Raw genomic sequence first — 24,675 nt, forward strand, 5'->3', positions numbered from 1 at the left:
GTTACTTTTCACTGCAATAATGTGAATATTTTGTCAATTCGAGCTGAATCTCCTGTTCCTTTGATTTGCAAAGACAAAAAGATTATGATTTCGGTTAAAATTAGTCAGCAATGTGATGTAACAAGATATGTTGTTCCTGTAAAGAACAGCAAACCTCAGTATGGCTTTTGGGTTATAGACCATAAACTCTGAATAAGAAAAACCTTGGGGCCTTTTCCTGATATACGGTTTGCAGCATCCTTTTCAACCGTCACTGAAGATAGATACACAGTGTACTCCGAAGTGATGAGATGTGCTAGTCTATCAAAATGATCTCCCAGGACCTCTTCACCCACATTCTACCTTCCCTGTATTTTAGCTTTACGGGCCCAGAGGTGCCCAGGTGAGGGTGAAGGTGAGGGCAGGTTGGCGGTTCCATGAACAAGACAAGCACTCTGACCTTTAGTGCCTGTAAAAGTACAAAAGGTATGCAATCACAAGAAGTCAAAAAGGTAAATTAGGGCAAAGAGGCATGCCAGAGCCCCACTCTATGTATTTTTTATAAACGGCAACAAAGTGTTTGAGGAACTTCAGTGGTCTGCTCCCAGACTCTGGCAGCTCTAAGGAACTGAAAAGATGAGGTGGAGCTCAATAATGATTCATGAATTTGAACTGGCTAATGGGGCAGCAAAGAGATTTATGCACACAAAAAAGTAGAGACTGGACGTTCTCATCTTTAGAAGTTCATACCGCTTTTTACCAGATCATTTAGCATTATTAAATTAAGTCTGGGAGTGTAACAAGATATTGTAGCACAAGATACATTGTTTCTCATCAAATTGACATCTGTATCACAAAGCACCATCTACTTGCTATCATTACAAGTCTTTTTTTTTACAGGAAAATAAAGTTAATATGTGAATCCGAGTGCTTTGCATTTGGCACCCCATGTCACTGCTAAAGGCTCTTTTTTTGAGGAAAATAAGAAAGTAGTTCTTCACTTCAGTGGCACTTCTAGCAGGAATAGTACCATAAAAAAAACTTTTGCACACTGTATGGGTACACAAGATTTTCAACAGATTTTTTACATAAAGGCTCTTGATGTTTTTGATTTGTTCATTTCGTTTTACCAATTCACAAACTAAAATGTTAAAATCTATCTGTTTAGTTAGTCAATTAGTTTATGTTTTACTAGTCTGAGGTTTTATTTGTTGACATAAACATGTCCCGATAAACAGCATTAAAAATCCCATTTGTGTTTAAATATAGAACAAACACAATCTTAAACTGTGTAAATAATCTCCGCTGAGTGCAGAATAATCCAGTTCAGTTCTGTTGTATTTAAATGTTTAATTAGAGCTGATCAACTAAACTTCAGGCTTCAGAGTAAAAATAACACCTAATTTAAGCACAGATTATAAATGTGGAATCACGTTACCTCATGTCTGTAATTATCTGAATTTTACTACCATATTTTCTTTAAATTCACCATAAAATGGACATTGCAAAAGAAGCAAAACAAAAACCAGTTGAGTCCTAGTGGCAACTTTTTTGTCCCTGCTTGTGCCAGCCTTTGAGAGCAGTGAGCCATATGGTATAAAACAAAAACCGCCTCTTCTCAAATTGCTACCATTTTGTATTAAAGTTGGTAAATAATGCCTAAATGTTCTATCATAGGAGCGTGGCAAACTACCACAGTCCACTCTGTAGCTATTCAGTTTGCTTAGAAGTTCAGAATAAACAAATAACATTTCAACTTTTTAATATATTTCCAAAAACTGGGATTTCTAAAGCTAAAAAAAGGTTAATAAAGGGTTTAGTTTGTTAAGTAAAAAAAAACAAACAAAAAAAACAAACACATTTTGCATACAAAAAAAAAAAGTCTAACGGGATGATCTACTGATACTTTTGAAGGGCCACCAAAGCATCATGAGACCAGATCAAGTTGGATTTCATCTACTTTTTTTTTTTGCCTCTCTGAATTTGGCATTGCCCGGGTTTTTGGAGAACTCTGTGGGTTTGACTACTGAAAGGGAAGGATAATTTACTCTAGTTGTTCAAAAGACAACATCCTTATGTCTTTTTGGACTCTCTCACACCGCTAAAATTGATTTCTCCCATTTCCTATATGACCATGTTGGGACTAGTTTGTTCCTCCAGATGTTTGCTTATATACCATGACCCCAGTAACTTGCGATAAGGCTGTGTTATTGGAGACAAGCAGGAAACAGTACAGGGAGACCTAGATGTTTTAGACATTAAAAGTTGTTGACTGACAGACAACTCTACAATATGTTAGAGCTGAATTCTGCAAATGTTCAAAGTAGGTGCCAGCTAAGTTGATGAGCGAGTGATTTTAGCCACATATTCAACTTGTTAGCATAAAAGGACATCCGGAACAATAAATTCACAGATTTCACCTCTACTTACTTCCATCAAATACAATTTGGTCACAATGACCAAAAATGTTCATTTCATTTAAAATGAAAGAAACGTACTAAAAATGACATTAAATGCTTTCTTTCCAAAATCACTAACTTTCTATTAGGGAAAATTAATTTTCCTAATAGACTAGCAATTAATGAGATAACTTTTGATGAAATCAGGACAAGTGGGGTAACAGCGATAAGATTAGGTCAATTGCAGTTGCTGCTGCTGCTGATGTAAAGATCGACACAGTAGCTGCCACTTTGATGTGAGGAAATGCTGCAGGACTCTGGGGCTCATGTGACAGCAGGCTACTACTGTGAAGTCCAAAAAGAAGGCAACTAGCACGCATGTTTCCATAAACAGGAATTAGAAGGGCTTTTAAATGCAGATATGTTGATGTGAAGGATAATATCACTTTCCAAATTATATTTTTTGATGTTTAATAACTTTTTCAGATGCCATCTTTGTAGATTAGTTAGTTTCTTTTATAGCTTAGTTTCGTCTTTGTTATAGATTTTATTTTGCTATGGTTAGTAAAAAAAACAAAACAAAAAAAACTACAAAACTGTTAAATTAGGGTAATGTATTTCTTCTGTATCTCCTCTATATTGCATGGTTCCTCAAGGAACCATTGTAGGCCCACTGCCTTTTAATGTTTAAATGTTGCCAGGAAAAAAATACTAAAGTATCTTCTTTCTTTTTTTTTTTTTACCAGTTCTAAAAAGTATGAACTCTTAACTCCAGTCTTGTCATCTAGTCCTTGGCTCTATTTCTTCTTCTAACACCAGCGAGAGCAGTTTGCTTAACATGCAAGGTTTTCTTGGCTGTGCTTCAATCCAAAAATAAAAGCAATAATAAAATATGTGGAACCGCTAGCATGTAAGTACTGCACAGACTTTAAGTCACTGCCTACAATTATTTCTCCTTGGTTTTTCAGGGGAAAATAATAATAAGTGTTTCAATTCTTTTAACTCACTGCCATTTTTGTTGTTCTTGTGAGGACTTACTGTGATATACTTTCATATTTTTATTGCAGGCTTTTAACATGTCCCCCCTCCATATGTGACCATGGGGAATTTCTGCTGGCAAGTGTGTTTTGTTTAACCAAAGTGTCCTGTGTTGCACTCTGCTTCCTGCATTTGGTTCTCTTGAAGTGGACTGAGACCTACATGATCACATGGGCCTGAGCTTGCTTCTTTGAGCCGATTCAACAGGGTTGGTGTGGATGTCTTTTAAAAAATGAGTATATGGCTTACTCTGTAATTACCTCCATCAATCTTCCCATCGACTAACACTCTTCCATCAGAGAGGTATTCTCACTACATGATTCTGATACCACCACCACCGTGTTACAACATGGAGGTGCGCTCATGGCGATGTGCAAAGAATTCTAGTATTCCTCCATACTTGGCATTTACAATGTAGACCAGAAAGTTACATTTCAGTGTTGTCCTTCCTATCATCTTCTGTGTCCACTACATGGTTTGTAGCAGACTGCAAACTGAACTTCACACTGGTTTTCTTTCAATAATGGCTTACAATTGTTTCATAGAGGCTCGACTTAAAATAGGTGTTTCTCCCAACTCAGCAGTTGTTCATCTTGACTGTTTTTCTGACTTAAGCTTTTCATTTTACTTGTATGGTCATGTCTTGATAGGCTTGCAGTTGTGCTATGGCTGTTTTATGTTTTAAATAAATAAGGGCTCAATGAGACGCTCAAAACCTGACCTTCTTCTTCATGATTCTTTTTGTTCACCAATACTCTCTAACTCTGAGGTCTTCACAGAACAGCTAGATTCATGCTAAGATTAAATTACATACATTTGGACTCTGCCTACAAAGTGGAAGACTTCTTAAAGAAATTGGTTGTACCCAATTTTATTTAGGGGTATCTGAATAAAGAAAATATGAATCAGAGTAAAAATAATATTTTAGTTTACAATTATGCATTACAATGTATTGGTTTATCACATTATACAAAGAAAATAGTGTTTGTGGTTTTAACATGAAATAAGAGGTGTTATAACTTTAATAAGGATCTGCACATATTTTATTTTCCATGACTGTTTTATATTGCTGCCAAGTTATATGAATTCTTTGCTTCTTTTTTGCTTGAATATCCTATAAAACAAAACAAAACAAATAAAAACCTTCAGTCTCTGTTCTCACTTTGGCAAAAGTATTACAGATCCAGATGGAGATGCAGCCCTTTGTAAGCTGCAACCACGCAAGGGTTTTTAAACAAGCTTAAAAGGCACACAATGGGCCTTGAACATGGCAAAATTGGCGAGTTTTTGTTGGAAGATGTGCTGCAGGCAGCGTACATTGGCATTGTTATTCTTTTCAGTTACTTGCACGATAAGGCTGAATTTCTTTCATGTGTGTAGACTGTTGTCACTCTGTCTATTACTTTATGCACAGATTTTTACAAAAGCACTCACAAAGGGAGAAGTGACCTAAACCCAACTAACGATGCTATATTTAAAACGACTCTCATTTAATTAACAGAAGAACAGATGGGCCCTCCGAGCAAAAGGTTGTGTCACTGGAAATTGCTTGACAACTGTGATGCAATTCCAGCTTGGCAGTGAGAAGTCCAAGCATCGGCTTAGCAGGCAGTGACATGCCCCTGCCTTCTGTGAAAGTTTCTAGATGTGATGGCACTGTTGCATATTTTAGGTTTAGGCAGCAGGGGGCCAACACTGTGGTTCTTTCTGCACCAGTGTTTGGAGAAATCCAAAACTTGCACTCTGTAATTAGTATACTGGAATGTGAAGGCCCTCCATGATAATGATAACAGGTAATCGCTCTAACATGCACATCTGCTCTTTATGTAAATCTCTGTAACTGAGTTTTCTATCTCTATAGGAAACCATTTGCGGGTGTTAGTTGAATGCCCAACATCTGTGAGTAACTACAGCAACATCTGTCACCACATTAAAAGTTATGTGTTTGAAACTTAAAGTTTATTTTTTTGGCATTTGCCTTTATGAGATAACAATAAAACGTGAGGAAAAATGGATGATGTAGTTACATGGTGTCCTCGACAAGTCCCTTTAATGAGAACAAAATTTAGCATGTATGCTTTTTGTTTTCAAATTCGCCCAAAGTATATCTCGCTAAACTTATTTTAGTAACATTCAACCTCCAGTTTTCTGTTCGAGTTTTACGGACTGAAATATCTGCTTGGTGCATAAAGAACTAGGCCTCACTAAAAGGCCTTGAGGCTTTCTGCTTTGCTTATTCGTCATTTTGCTGTACCTCTTCTCAAAATTCCTCCAAAAAAAATAAATAAAATAATAAAAAAAATAGTACTCCAAAATTACATCAGAGTGTTTGCTCTTGAATTGCAGTAATATGCCATACCTTGGCTTCACTGCCAAGGACTGTTCGGGAAAATACCCAACAGGCTACCAGCTTTAATAAGACACCTCGAAGTGAAAACAAGTTTTAATGGTTCAGGTGATGTTAAAGCTGTGGCAAGTCATGGAATGGCTTAGTCACAGGAAATACTGACAGAGGCTGGTAACAAGTGTGCGTTTATATAATGTCGTGCAAAAATATTCACACCCATTGAGGTATTTTCACATTCTGTCACATCAGAGCTACAAACTCCAGGGGATTTTTATTGGGTCGGAGCGACACAAATTAGTGTAAAATCTCTTCCAAAAACCAGTAGAAAAATTGTGGTATGCAGTTGGATTCCCCTCCTTAGTACAGTTAATACCTTGATAGACAATTTGTTGCATTGCCAGCTGCAACGTTTTTTTAAAATTTTTTTATTGTAAATCTTTTGTAAAACAGCTCAAGCTCAGGCAGTCTAAATGAAGAGATGAACATCACTTTTAAGCTCTTACCAGTTTCCACTGGACTAAGGTCTGGAGTTAGACTAAACCACTGTAGCACATGATTATTATTTAAACAAAAATCACTCCTTTGTAGCTCAGGCTGTATTTTCAGGCTTGTCCTGCTAAGAGCTGAACCTCTGACCCTGTATATACCAGGTATGAACCAGGTTTTCTTCCAGTAGTGGCCCATATTTAGCTTTCTATTAACTCAAACCCTGTTGCTGCTAAAGTAAACCATCCATACAGCATGATGTTGTCACTACGTACTGTGTCAATTTTCCGCTACCCACAGCCATTTTACATGTAGGCCAAAAGGTTCAGTTTTTGACCTCTCATCCGTCTCCTGCACAGCTTGTACTAAACTAAAAATGTGACTTTTTTGAAGTTTCTTTCAACAATGGCTTTCTTTTTGCCATCATTTCATCAAGGTTAGATTTCTGGAGTGCACAACCAGAGCTCAGGATCTCGGCATCTCCTCCAAATTCACCATGAATGTTTTTTTCTTGTTTCTCAGGTTAACGCTCTCATCGTCGATTCTGTCACTGTCAGTGAACATCCATGTCTTGGTAGCTTTACAGTTGTTCTCTACACTCTCTCTTCTCTTTTTCTTTTCTATTCTGATAGATTCCCTCTCCGAGATCTCCAAAGATTGTGTTTCGGTCCTGCCCTAACTCAGCTTTAAGACCAAGTCACTTTAAAAGCCCCAGATTTGTTGATGCATGTCTAAAATATGTTTTAACTTACATTTTTATATTCACTGAATATGGGTTTCCACATTATGAGAAGAGGCTGAGGAGGTTTTATGTTTAATTCTACATAAGTCACTAAGTTGCTTTGTCAGGAAGGCTAGCTACATTTTTTCAGAAACCTACTTGGACAGATGATTTAGATGACCTACTTTTCAGCAAATAAAAGGCTAGGGAAAGTGGAAAGAATACTACTAGAAAGTAAATGGATCATATTTAATCCTATTGAACATGCTACGCTGCACTACTCACAAACTATTTCCTCTCTCTCTCTCTCATGGCCTGAATTCTGGACTTGCTGATTCTCGTACGTGGACTGAGTTCATCGGTTTATCCTGGATGCACGTGGCATGTGTTTGTCTTAACGCTGCGAGTAAAGTCTTGCCCTGGAGTCTCACATTGCCGCGGGGGTGGAAGGAGGAGATTAGGAGCCAGTTTGACTACCGCTGACCTGCCTGCTCCTTTACAAGGAAAGATCAGCTATCAGGGCTGTTGCTGCTTTGTGCCCTGCTGTTTGAGAGTGGTGTAAGGGATTCCTCTTTAAGTGCATAGGGGTTCACCAAGCAGTTGGGGGTATAAAGGGCAGAGGAAGGTGGAGGTGAAGACTTTCAGATATCGTCGGGGTTGTACAGATAGAGACTGGTTGTCATCAGTAGAAGCCCTCATCAAAAATCACTTTCAAGCCTCTCAAGAGACTCACATCCTCCTGTGTAGTGTTGTCCCAAAACGCTACAACAAGCAAAGACCAGGTTTTTCTAATCAGACTTGAAACAGGCTACTGGCAGGCTTAGTGGTTAGCAATGACAGCCATGTCATACAACACAATTTACAGAATTGCACAATTCAGTACAGACTCCTTTAAATGTACACACTTTTTATTTTTCCAAACCGGGGGTTTCAAACAAAACATTACATAATCGTTCCAAAAAAATAAAAAATAAAAACAACCTACAAATCCACACGGCGACCACAGCAAACCAAACAATGGATTCTACATGTTATTTATGAGGTAGTTATGTAATATGGTTCCTGTTCACAAAAAAAGCAGAGAAGCCGATTCAACAACAGGTTAACAGAAGTAGTTGTTGAAAATCTCAAACCACAGAAAGGCATAGTTCATATGGGGGGAGGAGTTGAAGCCGTAGGAAATCAGGAAAAGAGGAATTAAAAAAAAGGGGCAGTGAGAACAAAAGGGAGAGGGGCAGGAGGAGTGGCTTGTTCAAGACTTACTACAACAGATACACTTTTGGGATCTTTCCAACACAAATTAGATTACGCTGCAAAACATTCACACAGACTCCAAAACATGAGAAAGGCGTTGCCCTTCTGCTACAGAAGGAAGTAAAAGGAGATTGGTGAGTAGCTGCTCCTAGATTGGTACATACGGTTTGGGCATGCAAGTTATGTTGAGGGCGGAGCCCCATGTAACAGGATCTCGACATGAAGGGAAATCCAGGCTTGAAGCAACTCTCTAATGAGAAGTGGACCCTGATCAGAGTCAGATGGGGTGCCTGGAGCACACAGCCCCCTACAGAAAAAGCCGCCCGACACCCTTTGTTACCTCCAAGTGAGCTGAGACCAGCCCATGAACCATGTAACTAGGTGGTTTCCAGGTTAATGAAAAGCTGTAACTCTGGTCTCACCGTCTCCGACGAAGGCCTTTCCAGCACCTCACAACCCCCCCACCTTCACATATGAACATGGTATCAGGGTGAGGGGTAATTAACTGTTTACATCGTGTGAACTATGCTATACTTTCATGTCGGCATGATGATGGTCTAGTTTTAATGTCAGATTTTGCTTTCATATTTGGACTCTATACATGACAGTATTATAAAACATTGTTGTAAATTCAATCTGGAAAATCTATGCAATGCAACTACCCTCGTGGTAACCATGGTTTCTTGCTCTTTGTGATGCCATTTGTTCACTCGTGTTTTCTAACGAACAACCGAGGCCTTCAGAACATCTGGATTTATACTGAGATTCAATTATACTGTGGATTTTAGTCCATGGTTTCAGAGTAAAGGGGATTCTATACACTACATACTACACTTCAGATCTTTCTTTAGAAAAACTAAAATACTATTTGCCATTTTCCTTTCCAATTATGCCCCTTACTGCATTGGACTTTCAAATAAAATCCCACTTGAATGTTTTGGCCTGTTACTACAACTGTAACAAGGAAAAATGTGAAAAAGTTTTAGAGAAAACTAAAATGCTCTCTTGATATGTTTAGTAGATAGCAAACGTTACAAACGATATTTTTAGCACATTTTTGGATGTAAATAAAACGCCGTTACTGTGAGCCGTGCTTATGTCAGCAGAGTTGAACCAAAGTCAATAGTCGGCTTTGTCTGACCAACAGGCTCAAAACAAACATGGCGGCTATGTCGTCTACGTCACTTTCAAATGAATCTGGTTATTCAAGCTTTGCATGACGAGCAACTGAAGAGTTGATACCTGAGGGGCAACTGGTGAGCTAACAGAAAAGACAAAGTCACAAAGTTTTCTTAAGCTGCTGATTACTCCATGAACTCAGGGGGGGGGGGGTTGTTTTTCTGTCTGCTACATTTTGGAGAAAATAAATGTTTGAAGAAATACTACAAAGATACTGCTAATAACTAAATTAATTATGTTTAAACCAGACAGATAATAACCAATACATACAGTTATCAAATGTGTAACTGACATGGAAATGTTACCATCTTCATTATTAGAATTTAAGGAGAAGAAACAGATATAATGTCTATTGTTGTCCATTTTCAATTGAGCCTCAAAATATTTGAATCCTAAATATGTAGTATGTTTTCTGCATCTGGAAGTACATAAATGATACAAAATTTGTTGTATTTAGTCTGGTAGTGTCATTTCTCACCTTATTCTTAGAATTCATAACCTAAAGCGCAGATCAATATTAACTTTTGTTGAAAGATAATTAAATCAAACAAAGCTAATAAAAATGAAATATATTTTCAATTTTTGAGATGGATTAGTTGTTTAGCTTATTTGAAAACGTAATCAACTGATTATTAAATGTTAGTGGCAACCATGAGCCAAAGTCACACAGTTCAAAAAAGCACCAGCAGATTTTTCAGGAAAAGAATTGTCAGATAAAATATGGGTTATCTTCAGAGCCACTCAGTAGTTCGAAGGAATTTGTTCTACTGTTTTAGTCAGAAATACATGTCTGGTTCTCTCTCAACAAGGAAAGAGGTTGTAAATCCAACTGACTGAACATGGAATCGCTCAGATGCAAGAAACATGTACTTGTTAGGAAAAGTGAATAACGGAGGTTAACTGGTCGGAGTCAAAGTGCAGATTAGTACAAAGGCAACACGATATGTGAAATTTTTTTAAGTTTTTTGTGTCAGATCTCATGCGATTTGCAGCTGAGTTAGCTCTAGCAATTCTTACATAACTACAAAGTATTTTTTTGTCAGTGTGTTTCTCATCATGAATGTGATTTAAAAATAGCTCCAAATTTGGTAGGGGTTTTCCAAAGTGGCCAATTTGTCTTTGCAGTTTTTAATATAAAACAGCAGGACTGAGCTAGTCATTGCTAACTTGTGCTAATTCACACTCTCCTCATCCTTTCAAATGAAGGAGAGATAGATAAACCCTCGCAGCAAGGCAAACAGGTACACATTTAGTCGAGATTACCTTCCTGAAAATCAAAAGGCAAAGGGGAAAAAAACCCTTTGATTTTTTTTTTGGTTGTGGAAAAAAAAAAGTAAATTCACTCCAGTTGCTGTTCAATTTGGACTGTTGGACATTAAAGCAGTTCCTAATAAGAGCCATGCCTGAGAGAGAAACACACACACACACACACGAGCCAGGGAGAGAAACCCAGCCGAGGTGTGTCTGACTCTCGGCTCCAAGGTTCCTGCTAATAGATTTCAGTTCCCCAAGTGTCCCAATTAGCCGGTGTGTATGCTTGCTTTATGAATTCATCTGTAGATATTAGAGTGCGAACATGAACATGTTTTCACACAACTTCCTTCTGCTTGTATTCCTTAATGTAGAAAACGTCCGGCCGATTAGGCAGAAATATTTCTTTCTGTGTTATTTGGAACCATAGACAGATTATTGTGTCTTCTGTATGCATATATGGAAACAATTACATTTAAAAACTCAAAACAAATAAGTAAGTCAAGACCAAAAGGAATCAATTTACCCAGGCCCACTGCAAACAACAAAAGTTTTATCAGCATAAACACATGGTGACACAAACGGAAAACAAACAGATAAACATGTCTGCTTTAAAGCGACTTTTATCACTTCTGAGGGAAGAGCGTTACAAAGAAAATAGCGAGCGCACTTTTAACCCTGACCTCATGTGAGGACGGACAGCCAGAGCTCAAGACTTACCTGTAATAAAGCCCGCAGTTTCCACACGTGACCATAAATCACGGCGTGTGCCTTCAAAGTATCAAATATCGACCAATACAGCACCGCTCACCCTTGGCTTTCATCCCCACTTCTTGCTCCCCGCGTTCTAGCGGTGGCACGGCCTTCAAAGTGAAAGCGTCTCAGTTTTTTTAAAAGGCACGCCGGGCAATTTATTTACCAAGAAAGTGCTGCCGTAAATGACAGAAAAAGTGGTACAATTTACAGACGAGGAGCGAGTGGGAGGAAGGGGGGTGAAGGCAGAGGTCTTGGCTGGTCCTGTGAAAGACTATAAAGCTTTAGTAGTAGCCCACGATCTGTTTATGACTGACTGAGACACTGTGGTGTTAGGCTCCAGGAAACTCTACAGCTCAACGCCGCTGCTGTTCTTAGGATGGTAACGGAAAAGCAGCCGATAAAAACATAAGCTGCTTTCATTGGGTACTGATTGATTTGGCAAGAACTGCAGAAAAGAAGAAACTATATATTGTGCTTTTTGGTTATATAATAAGACAAATATAAAACATAAATTTAGAGCGGCATATTTGCACATTTTGTGAGGTTTGAACAGTGAAACGGTGCATTTAATTTGCAACTAAATGTGTGAGAAAGTTACAACATTGGCACCTACTTTTGTGGGGAATGAGCCCAGATCCAAGGGGGCCTACTAATCTTAAGATTTAACACCCCGTATACTGTTGGCCGCAAAAAAAAAAAAAAAAAAAAAATCCCATCACCAAAATTTATGAAGCAGATTCCAGCTAAATTAGTTTCGTTCATTGCGAGAAAACAAACAGGAAGATTACGATTTTTATAATTTACGCTCACCTCGTCTTCACAACGTCAAGTGGATGCATTAAGCAGATCTCCACCAGACCTAAAAAAGAAAAACAGACATGACAAGCATTCAGTTTTAAAACTGTAGTTATTGAATTGAAGTGCTTCAGGGAGTTAAAGCTTTGACATAATTTAATCACAGCAGATGTTATGGTCATCAGTGTCTTGTAATCTGTATCTGAAAGATGGGAGTTCCAGTTCTGAGATGTTAAGGAACAATTATTTTTACAAACTCACCAGTGGCCCAATTATTGGTATCATGCTGTTAAACTTTGGGCTGCCTCCTTTTGCCAAAAGGACTGTACATAAATGTGGGAGATATTATGCAAAATCAACTTTTTTTTTTAACCTTACCCAAAGCACTGCCTTTGAGTTTCAGTCCTGAGCGGAGCTCCCACTCCACAGGACACCCCTCTCCCACACAGCTCCACCAGACTAGTGGCAGCAGCAATTAACAAGCATCTGGTGGAACTGCATGTCTGCTGAGCTCCTAAGAGCAATTGTAAAGATACAGCTAGGATGCAAAGTCTAATTTCTTTTAAGTTGTTTATGTTATATACTGCATTTTCATAATAACTGAAGGCAACATTGTTACTTGATTGTACTGTAAAATGGCACTACGTGCCTGGAAAATACATAATGCGCCGCCGTTACCCCATTAAAGGACTCAGCAAGGTCGGGTCAATGTGACAATATTGGCTTTCATTGTCGCAGTTGCATGACAGAAGTACGTAACTGCGCGACTCTTCCAGACTGACTTACAAAGGTTCGCAAATATATGACAAAACACCATGATGTATACCGCAGTGGGAGGGGTCTTAAGATGACACTCTGTCACACTCTTCGCCACAGAGTGTCTGGGGAAGAGTGTGTGGAAAAATGAAGCTCAACCACTTGATGTGTTGACTGTTCGGCTTCGACCTGGCTATAGTGGCCCTTTCAGTCTTCTCCTGTAACATTTCACAGAAATGAGAGAGGGACGTTTGAGTAGTCCAACACATTTTTGTTGAAATGCCAAAGTATTTCAAAGAGTTTGTGATGACAAGCCCTCTGACACGGTGTGAAGCCAGGTCACAGAGTCATTAAAACGTCTCCTATACAAAACAACAGACCTTAGATAGATTTGTTTTATATCAAATCTACCTGGGGTGTTTAGTAAAAAGAAACCAAGATTGATCTCAAAAACAAAGCACAAAATTCTAACCAAGGTCCAACTAGAACTAAGCAAAGCACTGGGATGTTCACACACAGACGTCTCTCAGGTTTACAGAGAAGGTTGTGAAGAAAAATGCCTTGCTGTAGTCAGAGGAGGCTGGTTGAAGAGGATAAGAAGGTTGCAGTAGTTCAAGTAACCACCAAGGTTTATGGAGTACCATTCCTGATTGCACAAAATGTCAAATTATGATGCAGATGGGCTACAGCAGCAGAAAACCACATTAGGCACCACTGCTGGTAGCTATAATGAGGAGTCTTGGGCCACAGTTCACACATGAATCTTATTCAACATTCAGATGGTGCAGTCAAAATGTGCCCCAAACACTGTTTCACCCTGCCAAGTATCAACCAGCATTTCATCACTATTGCTGACCATTTTCCATCCTTTCTGATCATAGCGTTCTCATCTTTCAATGGCTACTTTCAGCAAGATAATGATTCATGTCACAAAAGCTGTTATAAACTCAAATTGGTTTCTTGAAAGTGGCAATAGGTTCACTGTGCACCAGTGGCCTTCGCTTCAAGTCACCAGATCTCAATCCAATACAGTGGATTGTGGTGGAACAGGAGGTTCAAATTTTGGATGTCCAGCTGGCAAATCTACAGCAACTAGAGATGCTATGATAAAGAACAAAATCTCAAAAGAATATATTTTTAGCATTAGTTCCTCTGTTAGTCTGTACTTTATATGCAGGGGCTAATACGCTCAAGTGAACCATGGCATGGACAAAAAAAACAGACCGAGCTTATTGAGTTGGTCTCAGTCCACTTCCAAACGAACTCTGGTGCTGTTCAATTCCAATGTGAATGCAAAACCTACCTCAATTTGAACCAATTACAGAAAACATCAACCTTTTTTGGACATCTCAAGCCACCATTGCTGACCATCATGGTAAAAATTAGTCCTTCAGTGTTGCTAAGGCTACTACTGCATGGTTACTGTGCCTCCTCAACATTTGGGCAGATGCGCACATAACCCAACTGGTAGAAAAGACACGAATTTTGTGTCCAGCCTGTTTACCAAAAAAAAACATGGAGTGAAATCTGCATTGAATGAGCTGCTCTTGTCATTTAAAATGGCTTTGCAGTTTTAATAACGTCACAACTGTGGCCAACAGAAATGAGCAGCAGGACATTACATGGTTGTTGTCGTTCTGTGCCTTGTCCTGGCTCTGTCACTTTTTTCCAGTGGGAGCAATGATCATTGTACACAAGGTACAGCTCACTTGCTAAAAGTACATTGTCAAAGCAAACCTCACCAAATGATAAAAACAGCCAGATCTTTGGTCTGGACACAACAAGCGAACTGAAGAACTTTCCTAGGCTGAATTTACAGTCAGGCGTTTCCAAAAACGTTACCATGTCAAACATTAGAACCAACTCTAAAATGATGTAATTGGCCTAAATTGGAGCTTTGCTCATGTGAACTATTTTTCCGATTTGAAAGTACAAATCAAGCAAAAAGGATTTTGCCATATTAGCGTTCATGTCGTGAATTTAGTGTTTTCTTTTGCTCAGGTACCGTCTGCGCCACAACTCGGTTGTGAACAAACGGTCTAAAATTTCTTCAAGGGACTGAAATTTGCTACAATTTAATGACACCAACCATACCATGCATGAAAACTGGATATGTCAGCCAATCTGCCAGAAGTTGGAGAATTGATGCAGCTGGGAGATCATTTGGAGACTGAGGTTTCACACAAATCCTAACTATGTGCATCTGTGTTGAAAAAGCCACTGCTCTGGCACGGAGGCCCTCTGACTCAATCAAGTTACTTTTAACTCCTGATTCTCTCTGCATTGCTTCTCCGCTGCTCTGAGGGCTTTCCTTGCAGATTCCACAGGGGAATGTGTGTGTACACAGCTGCTGCGCAATACGGGCTCTTTCTAATTTGCCCAATTAAACACATTGTCTATAAAAGAGTGTGTCTTCTGGGGGTTTTCTAGGGAAGTAATTATCAAGCAAAATACCAGAGAAAAAAATGACTTTGTCTAAAGTTGCTACTTAAAGTATGAATGGGAAAACCGAGAACTAATGAACCGGGGCAGCATGGGGCAAAGAGTAGAACAAAATTCAATCACTCGTCCGGACTGTGGTTACTAATGACGGCATGCTGAAAAGGTAAATGCAAGACCGTATTGGAACAATCATTTTCTTTCCTGCGGAGGGAAAAAGGTGCGTCAAATCTTTCAGTAAGTAATCCGATTACATGACGAAACTAAACCTGTTGGCCTGCTCCATCGGTTTGTGCAAACACAAAGACGGGGGGAGGTGACCGAACATGCTCAAGTTCATCTAATGATGGGGAAGCAGAGTTTGAATAATAATAATAAAAAAAAAAAACAGCTTCCGCAGTAGCGATAAAACAGATCAAATGCTTTCTTTTAAAACTTCACTGTTAACAGCTTCAGTGAATCTGTCGCATAGCAAAGATAAGAACCATCCCTGACTGAGCGACAGAGGCAGTTACAAATCACAAAAGATAGGTTTGATGCCATCAATCACACATGTTGCAATACAAACATTTAACTTTTACTCATTCATTTTTCCTTATGAAACAGTGACCGAACGTGGAGTGTGCTCTTCGGTAGTTGTGGCAGGATCAAGTGGTGACATGCAGAAATGCAAACCTTTTTGCGTCTACGTAAGCGACTTTGCGGCACGGTTGCAGACCAGACACTTTAAAAGCAGCTGATGGCAGATGAGATGACAGCCCATTCAGGTTTGGAGAAATATTTGAAACGGCAGAAGGTTTAGCCCTACTCTAACGTCTTTTGGAGCAGCTGGCACAACATTTTCAGGCCATTAACTGTAACTGTGAGATGTTTCCTCCTTTGCCCCTTCAAAATGAAAGTAAAAAACAATGCCACACTGTCCTGTCAAGTTATGAAAACAAACATGTAAAAACCCCAGCTAGCCAGAAAGAGAAGTTTATTCACCGTGGATATTTTCCTAAAGCAAGTTATAGATGATACAGAAAGAGAAACCTTTTTCTATCCCAGCTTTTTCATGATTTATTGATAAATGGTAACATTGATAAACCCGCAAAACACAATTAAAACAGATTGAGGCTATATCAATACTTCAAACTCAGTGAACCTTTTCATATTTTATCTTACTACAGCCACAAATTTCAAATGCATTTTTGAATTGAATTGTATAAGATAATAGACAAAAAGTAGCTTTTTATCTAATTAAAATTGAAAAAAGTATAGCATGCATTGTATTCAAACTTCTTGGATAAGTCTAAATTTAATCCAGTGCATCCAATACCAAGTCAGTTGTGTGTAATTTAATCTTCTTATAAATGTGAACGCTTCAAAGGTTTGTCAGAGAACAATGGAGAACGAACAGCAGACATGTCAGCTAGAAAGTTTTTAAGAAATTAAAGCAACATTTAAAGCAACATCCCACTGAACAAAAATTTGAAACACTAAAGTTTGTGATTGTAATGTGATAAAATGTGAAAGACTCTGCCAAGTATGTGATTTCCACAGGACTGCTGAGAGGCAGCTTTTGCCCTCCACAGTGACCTAGAGGATCACCGCCCTTCTATTCCAGCTGTCAGCACATGCTACTGTTTAATCATAGAGCTCAGTGGTAGTGAACCCACACACTTCACTCGCCTCTATACCCTCTCTCCAATCCAGTAACTGAGAGGGCCCGGCTTAAAAGACGATGCCACCAAGTCGCTCTCATTTGTTGTCTTGCAAGCGCCCTAATATTTTCAGCAACGTGCCCATCTGGTTGGCATTTATGGCTTCGCATCAGCGAGCGACATATGGAGATGTTTTGTTATTTTGACAGTCTTTTGTCTCTGGGCTACAAGGAAGTGCTTGTCTTCCATTGCCTCGCAGAGTCACATTCTCGAAGATGTAAACATGTGAATACCAAAGACGTTTCTGGAGAAAGGAGATCATGCATAACTATATTTAGACAGTGCCTTTACATTTTCCCAACTTGTTGCAATGTTAAAACCACAAACTTTACAGTATTCAGATTTTATGTGGAAAACCGAGACAAAATAATTCATAATCAGGAAATGGAAGATACATTACACAGGGTTTAAAATCTATTATAAATACAAATCTGAAAAGTGTGAACTGAGTTAGGACTTTGTCAAATAAGAAAACCATATAATTGTGATAATACTACTAAGTATTTTAAGAAACATAGTTTATTAAACTTCTCATTTGTACTTCTGACACTTAATTTATGGTACTTTAATCCGTTTCCATGTGTAGGGATTTACTGCAGGGACTCATCTATCAGACTGAATAATTAAAACAATATGTGAACTTCTGATTCTTGGAACATTAAAGTCAACAACCTCTCTATTCAAAACAGTATTTAGTGTAATATTGCAACACACGCTGACAATTAAATACATTTTTCACTGCAGGTACGGGCAGGAGGGATTTTGGTGAATGGTTTCAAACGTTTCATGACTAGAGAACACATTTTTGTACATCTTATTTGCAGAGCAGCTCAATCCCAAAGTCAGATATGACTAAGGATGTCTGTGAACAGCAATTTTCAAGTTTTGGCTCAGATTGCAAAATTGCATCAAGATTGGGCCACTATAAAACATAGTAACGCTTTGATTGAAACTATTCCAATCTGGTTGTGTGTTTAGGGTTGTGCAAGTAGCTTAAATCTTTTGCAACCATAGGTTCTCTTCCAGCATTCTTATCCACCCACACCAAGGTGACCATCGTGCTTCCAAGTGGATATTGTGTATTAGACATATCATGTTTAAAAAATAGTATATTCTTTTCCAATCTGACATAACTCTACTTTAAACCAATGCAAAATTTAATTCCAGCTGCATCCAGCGTGTAATGATGCCTTTTGAGAGTATTGGTTGCACAAGATTTTAATGAGGGTACAAATTGTTGACGAAACCGTTCTGATTTGTTCATTTGCAAAACATATTGCAAACCATTTATCCTCCTTTTCCAACACACTGAGGTCTGCGGTTGAAACGGGACAAAATTTATATGCTTTGGTCTCAAATCTGCAGCAGAGCCAATAAAGCTGCAAGAAGATAAATACGCTAGTTTGATTTATTTATTTATTGTTACAACATGAAATTATGCCCAAACCTACTGCAGAAATTGGGGTTTGGCTTTGCATAAGAATAAATTTTTTATAGAAGAATGAATGCCTTGCTAGCATTTTGCACACAATGCACAGGTGTCAAGAGACTTGAGCCAACAGGTAGCACCAGTATCACCGCTGCCCTACTGGCAAGACATTCCACGTTTCCTGATAATTTGTCGTCCACGGAGCGAAGATCATGCATCACTCAGATGAGATGATTATCTGGGTTGGTTTTGGCTCGGGGAATGCACACCATTCGCTCCCACGCAAAAGTGAGAAAGAAAAACAATACAACACCAGAGAGCGATTGCTCAACGGGTGCAGGTGTCATCCATCATGCTGAGAAACTCACTGAATGACTGTAATTCCCAGCAGGCACAGGGAGGAGGTCACTGCCACTGGAAGAGAGACTCACCCGGGTAAACGTGCTTAATACATAAAAGAAGCAGAGACCTGTCATTGCACAAGTTTGCTTCAGTCTTCAAAGACAGCTTGCGTGCTACTCACATCGATAGTTTTATTGATTACTCCAAGGAAAAGAAATACGGCAAGTGGTAAATTGGGTGTCTGGCTGTTTATTTCTTCTTAAAACATACAACGAATGAAAGAAAATCACAAAGAAACACGTTGAGCTTATGATTCATTTACACCCTGATATTCCTAATTGTTTTACAAACATGGCGCATTTTTTGGTTCATTGAGAGCCAAGGCAGAAAATAGCAGCTCGCCCTGCGGTTTGAAGGTGTGAGAGGAGTGCCGCGATGACAGGGCTACACCTCACAGGCCCGTTCTGGTTTTGACAGTAGCTCCTGACTGAACCTGCAGGTAATGTCTCACGCCTGCATGTCCTCCATTAATACATTTCAAAACATGGCGGAGCTGGAATGCCAAACAAGGCCTGCGAGGGTGATGCGCTCCCTGTAATTTGTCTGCTACGGTTAACAAAGCCAACATGATATCCATCAGCGACGAGACCGAAGCGCCATGTCAAAGACAACTTGATTAATTTCAGGCTCTTTTAATGTTCAGGCAGATGAAAAGGGGTGAGAGAACAAAGAACGTCACAGAAACAAGAAGAGGCAGTGCTTGCATGTTTCTTCTGTAAAAGTAGAACGATTGGTAAAATTAGTTGATATCACAGGTCACTGCAAACACCACAAGGAAGGATGTATTTTCATTTTAAAAGCCAATTTAAGATGGTGTTTAATGGTAAGAAGACATTTATTCTCATTCTATAGGTATCTATAGGCACCTTTGCCCACCACAGCAACACCATCATCAAGTTTGCTGATGACACCACAGTGGTGGGGCTCATCTCAGGAGGCGACGAGTCCGCCTACAGGGGTGAGGTGGAGCGGCTGTTGCAGTGGTGCAGGGAGAACAATCTGCTCCTCAACAACTCAAAGACAAAATAACTCATAATAGATTACAGGAGGAATAAAACGGACATTACACCACTAACCATTGGGGGAAAATGTGTGGAGAGGGTAGCTGATTTCCGTTTCCTGGGGGTCCACATTGAACAGGGCCTCACATGGAACATGAACACCTTTGAGCTGATAAAAAAGGCCCAGCAAAGACTGTACTTCCTGAGGGTTCTCAGGAGGAACAACATCAAGGAGAAGCTGCTGGTGTCCTTCTACAAGTGCTCCAAAGAGAGCATACTGACTTACTGTATCTGCGTATGGTACAACAGCAGCACTACGACTCAAAGGAAAGCTCTCCAAAGGGTTGTGAATACAGCCCAAAAAAATCATTGGCTGCCCTCTCCCCTCACTGGAGGACCTCCACAGCGACCGCTGTCTAAGAAAAGCACAACACATCACAAAGGACACTTCTCACCCCGGACATCCTCTGTTCACACTGCTGCCTTCAGGCAGAAGATACAGAGCAACCAGAACAAGAACCAACCGTCTCAGAGACAGTTTCTACCCTGTGATGGCCAAATCCATGGCCACACTCTGTCGGTAACTCTTTTTATGCACAGTTTATTTTTCATACAAACACAACACTTTAGTTTCAATAAAAACATTAGTTGATTTGAATGCATTTGTTCTATTTGTTAGCGCGCACATTTAGTTAACATATGTATTTATATCAACTTAAAATTAATTTGGTTTGCTTAAGATTAATTCTGTTTGTTTTTCCCTCCGGTACTTACCTGCTGATTGGACTGAACCACTAGTTCCTGCTGGCAGGGGGATTTGTAGTTTCTTTCTTTAGATAAGTTTTGTATTTAAGTAAATATTAGTATTTAAAGTTTAATATTTTTGATTTTCAGTTTTGGGTCTTTAGTTTAGCCAAACTTAGCTGTACTGTTATTTGTTTTGTGTTATTTGTAGTTGTATTCTGTTTAGTTACCCCTATTGTGTCTTAATTGGTCTGATCAGCCAGTATATAAACCCCTGTGTGTCATTTCTTTGTTAGGTCAGTTATGTTTGTTTGTACAGCCAGTTTGTTTACATTTTTTGCCTGAGTTCAGTTTTGTTTCTTTGACCTCTTTTATGAGCTCAGTTTATCTTTTGTTATTTATAATCTTTGGGTTAAAATAAAAAACCCTATTTTTCTAATATGTCCTGTGACTCCTCCTGTTTTTAACTCGGTCCATCACATACCCGATAGCAATAACAAAACTAAATGCAATCAAAAACAACCATTAATCATCATAAATGATGATTAAACGCATAAATGATGTATGTGAGAAGGTGGCTGTTCTTTTTTTTTTTTTGCCAGTTGTTTGTTGATTCTTGCATTGTGTGTGAATTGTGAGACAGTTATTTTTTGTTTTTGGGCATGTGCACCGACTGATGGCACCCTTTGAATTTTGTTGTCCTTGTGACAATGACAATAAAGATTTACCTTATTTTATTGGCTCCAACTGACGTAAATAAGCAGCTATACAAAAATAACCCTATTAATAACGACATGATTCATAAACGGAAGAAAATTAAGACAAATTTTAAGCTTTAGTCTTTATCCTTCCCTCCGGAGTGGTTGAGTATTGAATATGTCGATGATTTGCAATTTAAATACAACGGTTATTTGCTTCATTTTTTTCCAACTGTCAGAAATTTAGATTGGGGAAAAATAGCTGTTTTTTCCCCCCCAGTATTTACAAATCAGAGACTACATATGGACCCACATCGCTGATAGATGAACCAAAGTTGATCAAACAAATTTGTATTAATCTCATATTATTATGTTCTCCTCCTGTTCATATTCACACATGAAAATTAGAGAAATAAATTGTTGTTCCACAGGAAAAAGCCCTTCAGAATATCAATACCTGCTAAAATAGTGGAAGACATTATCTTCTACAAATTAGAATTACGTACAGGCTGATTTTTTAAAGATGAAAATTACTTGCATAACATACACACAGAAATATTATTTGTGAAAAATGCACAACTTCTAATGCAATCCGCCTTCATTGTTATACAGTAAGTCCAAAGATTTAAGCTTTCTGAATTGATATTTTTAATATAATGTCTGCAACTGTGGGTATTGTGATCAAGCCGGATTCTATGTTTATTCTTATTGGAGTATCTCAAACCCTAAAATCATTACACATAGCACAATAATGTTACGTTTTTTATGGTCTAGCACAAAATAGCACAAAAAGCAAGTCCTCACATAATACGGAAGATAAAAGATGCGCCGATAATAAAGATGTGACTGGAGGAGGATAAAACGACTACAACCAGTCAGGAAAAAACAGAATCTGTTTAGAAAGATAAAACCGAACAATTTGATAAAACCTGGCAACGCCTTCTGAGGTACCTTGTGAATACAGACGCAGCTCATTAGTTGCTTGCTAAAATGCATGGTATAACGTTTGTTTTGCTGGCTATAGATCATCATGGGTGGGCTGGCGAGGAGAGATTTTGTTGGTCAAAAAATAATTTACTTATTCATTTACTGTAGGTTGATATGTCCATTTTTCACAGTTAAATTTGCCTCAGCTGTTCTGACTGTGGTGAAGGTAGACATTCATTTTGTGTTTGTGAGAAAACCCAGATAAAAGACTTGGAAACTTAAAAGCCCATATTGAGTTGGGTAATTGTAATATATTACAGTAAATTTGCATTTTAATTTTAGAAAAAAAAAAACAGTTGTGGTTTACATCAAAGTAAATTCAGCAAGTTAAAAAATAAACGTAACATTACGTACCACAAATTTGTCAAGCCAATAAACTATTAGTTTAAGTCAAAGAAACACACAAGCAAGTGTGGAGAGACGGCTTTAAAACCAAACCTGTTTTTAGAAGTACGACTCAATATCTGATCAATGTGGGTAATGGCAGGGAGATATAGATTTATAGTCTAGCGAAAGAGAAAATTATGAATTATAAGCTAAAAGTTTCTGAAAAATTTACAAAGTAAAGCATAAATATAAAATACTTCAGTTACATGTATTGATTTTTAGGGGCAAATCAATTATTTTATAGCATACAAACTAAAGGTTGGATTTTCAGAGCAAGATTATGCGACTGCAACAAAAGATGAATTTACACATCTTGAACAGGAGAGCCAAATAAATGTGGCCAGAGCTGTACTATAAAAGGAAAATATATTATGGCTTAGAGATCATCTGGGAGAAGATGCAGCACGGAAACAAAGACGGAGAAAGCCATTAATCACAGAGTTCAAGTTTCCTGGTTCAGGAGCGCAGAAATGTCCCAGTTAATTCCGCTAAATCTGCACTTGGGAAAAAAAACTCAAAGAGATCTTACAAAACAGAAAACCCAAGTGGAGTCATTGCCAATGACAACAGGGGATTTCTCTCACTTAAGGCTGCAGTTAAAAGGTTTAGACGTTCATGGGCCTGTGCTGGCTGCTAGATCGCAGCCGCCACAGTTGTTTTTACACACCCGTTGAAGGACTGAGATTTCCTGTACATCGCCTCGGAGGACTGCATGTAAATAAGTATATTTGCTGGGAATAATGTCCATCCGAGCTCTTGTGTGAATGGAGCAGACAATTCCTGGCGCATGCGTGGCACTTCACACAAAAGAAGGGTCAGAAAGATCTCAAAATAAGCCCACGTGTGAATATTACCAGTAATTATCCAACAAGTTCTCACTGCGACTAACTTTTTCGGCCTTTCTAGTTGTTGTATTCGTCTTTACGAAGAAAACATAAAGAAACAAACATCTATCATGGATGTTTGTGGATTTTCATTCACCTTTTCTCACCATGACACAAACAAATCTGCAAATCCTAAACTGTATGGTTTTTGGATAATTTTGTAACTGGAAACACTCCTGAGTGTTTCCAGTTGTGAGACTTGCTGCATTGCTATGTACTGTAGGTCTCTTTGGATATTGACAAAATATAAAATAAAATCTGTTCTAATTTGCTTAAATGTTCACATGAAGTCGCTGCTTTGCAACAAAGACTTTATTTTCATGCCTGAAAGCTTGGATGCAACTCAACACTCCCACCTTACGACCGATGGGAGATGCTAGTAAATATTAACATGAAAGCTGCATCGTGATTATTGTTTGACCGCCGAAATAGATGTTATAAAACAGCTATAAGATCAAAAACAACCACAAATCTAAAAGAGACGAAATAAAAGAAAATGCACTAAAGACTGAACCAGTAATATATTTCAGGGTCGCTAAGTTCTCTCTTATTATTTCAAAATTCTTCCTCGGAACATTGAGAAAACTTTCTGGCATTGCTGACATCTCATAATTAATAATTTTAGGAGTCATTTGTGGTATTAAGATATGCAAACAGCCTGGGTCATCACTGTTGGGAGGAGGCCAGTTTTGTAGAAACAATTCCAGTAGGTACTTCTTTTTTCCCCTTAAGCTGTAAAGGTGTGTAGAGAGTGTGCTATGTTGTCCTGTTGGTAAATGCAGACAACCCTGAATAATGCTTTTTAAAAAGGTGCATTGCAATTTACTCTTCTTCTTTACATAATGTGGAGTAAACTACTTTTGCCAAGTACACCAATAGCAAGCCTATATTAGTTTTGCACAAGCTGCTAAAAATGGACAAAAGTGGTAATTTAAACATAAAATAGGATGTCCAGGTGCTCAACTCAAACCACGTTGTTCAGAGTGTTAAGTATGAGAGAAATAATAAACTTTTTCAAATACTGATTTTAAACATTTTGG

At 38.5% G+C, this 24,675-nt stretch overlaps 1 protein-coding gene across 2 annotated transcripts in view; it reads right to left on the reverse strand.

The window, feature by feature from the left end:
- slc25a21 (solute carrier family 25 member 21) overlaps positions 1-24,675 on the reverse strand; it is a 122,877-nt gene that overhangs the window by 35,712 nt on the left and 62,490 nt on the right. For both annotated transcript variants that reach the window (XM_023353241.1, XM_005799295.3), the window contains one exon: positions 12,221-12,269. In XM_023353241.1, coding sequence (XP_023209009.1) covers positions 12,221-12,269 — 49 coding nt within the window. The remainder of the gene's footprint in view (positions 1-12,220; positions 12,270-24,675) is intronic.

This window comes from Xiphophorus maculatus, chromosome 19, assembly GCF_002775205.1.
Source record: "Xiphophorus maculatus strain JP 163 A chromosome 19, X_maculatus-5.0-male, whole genome shotgun sequence".
NCBI classification, from domain to species: Eukaryota; Metazoa; Chordata; class Actinopteri; order Cyprinodontiformes; family Poeciliidae; genus Xiphophorus; species Xiphophorus maculatus.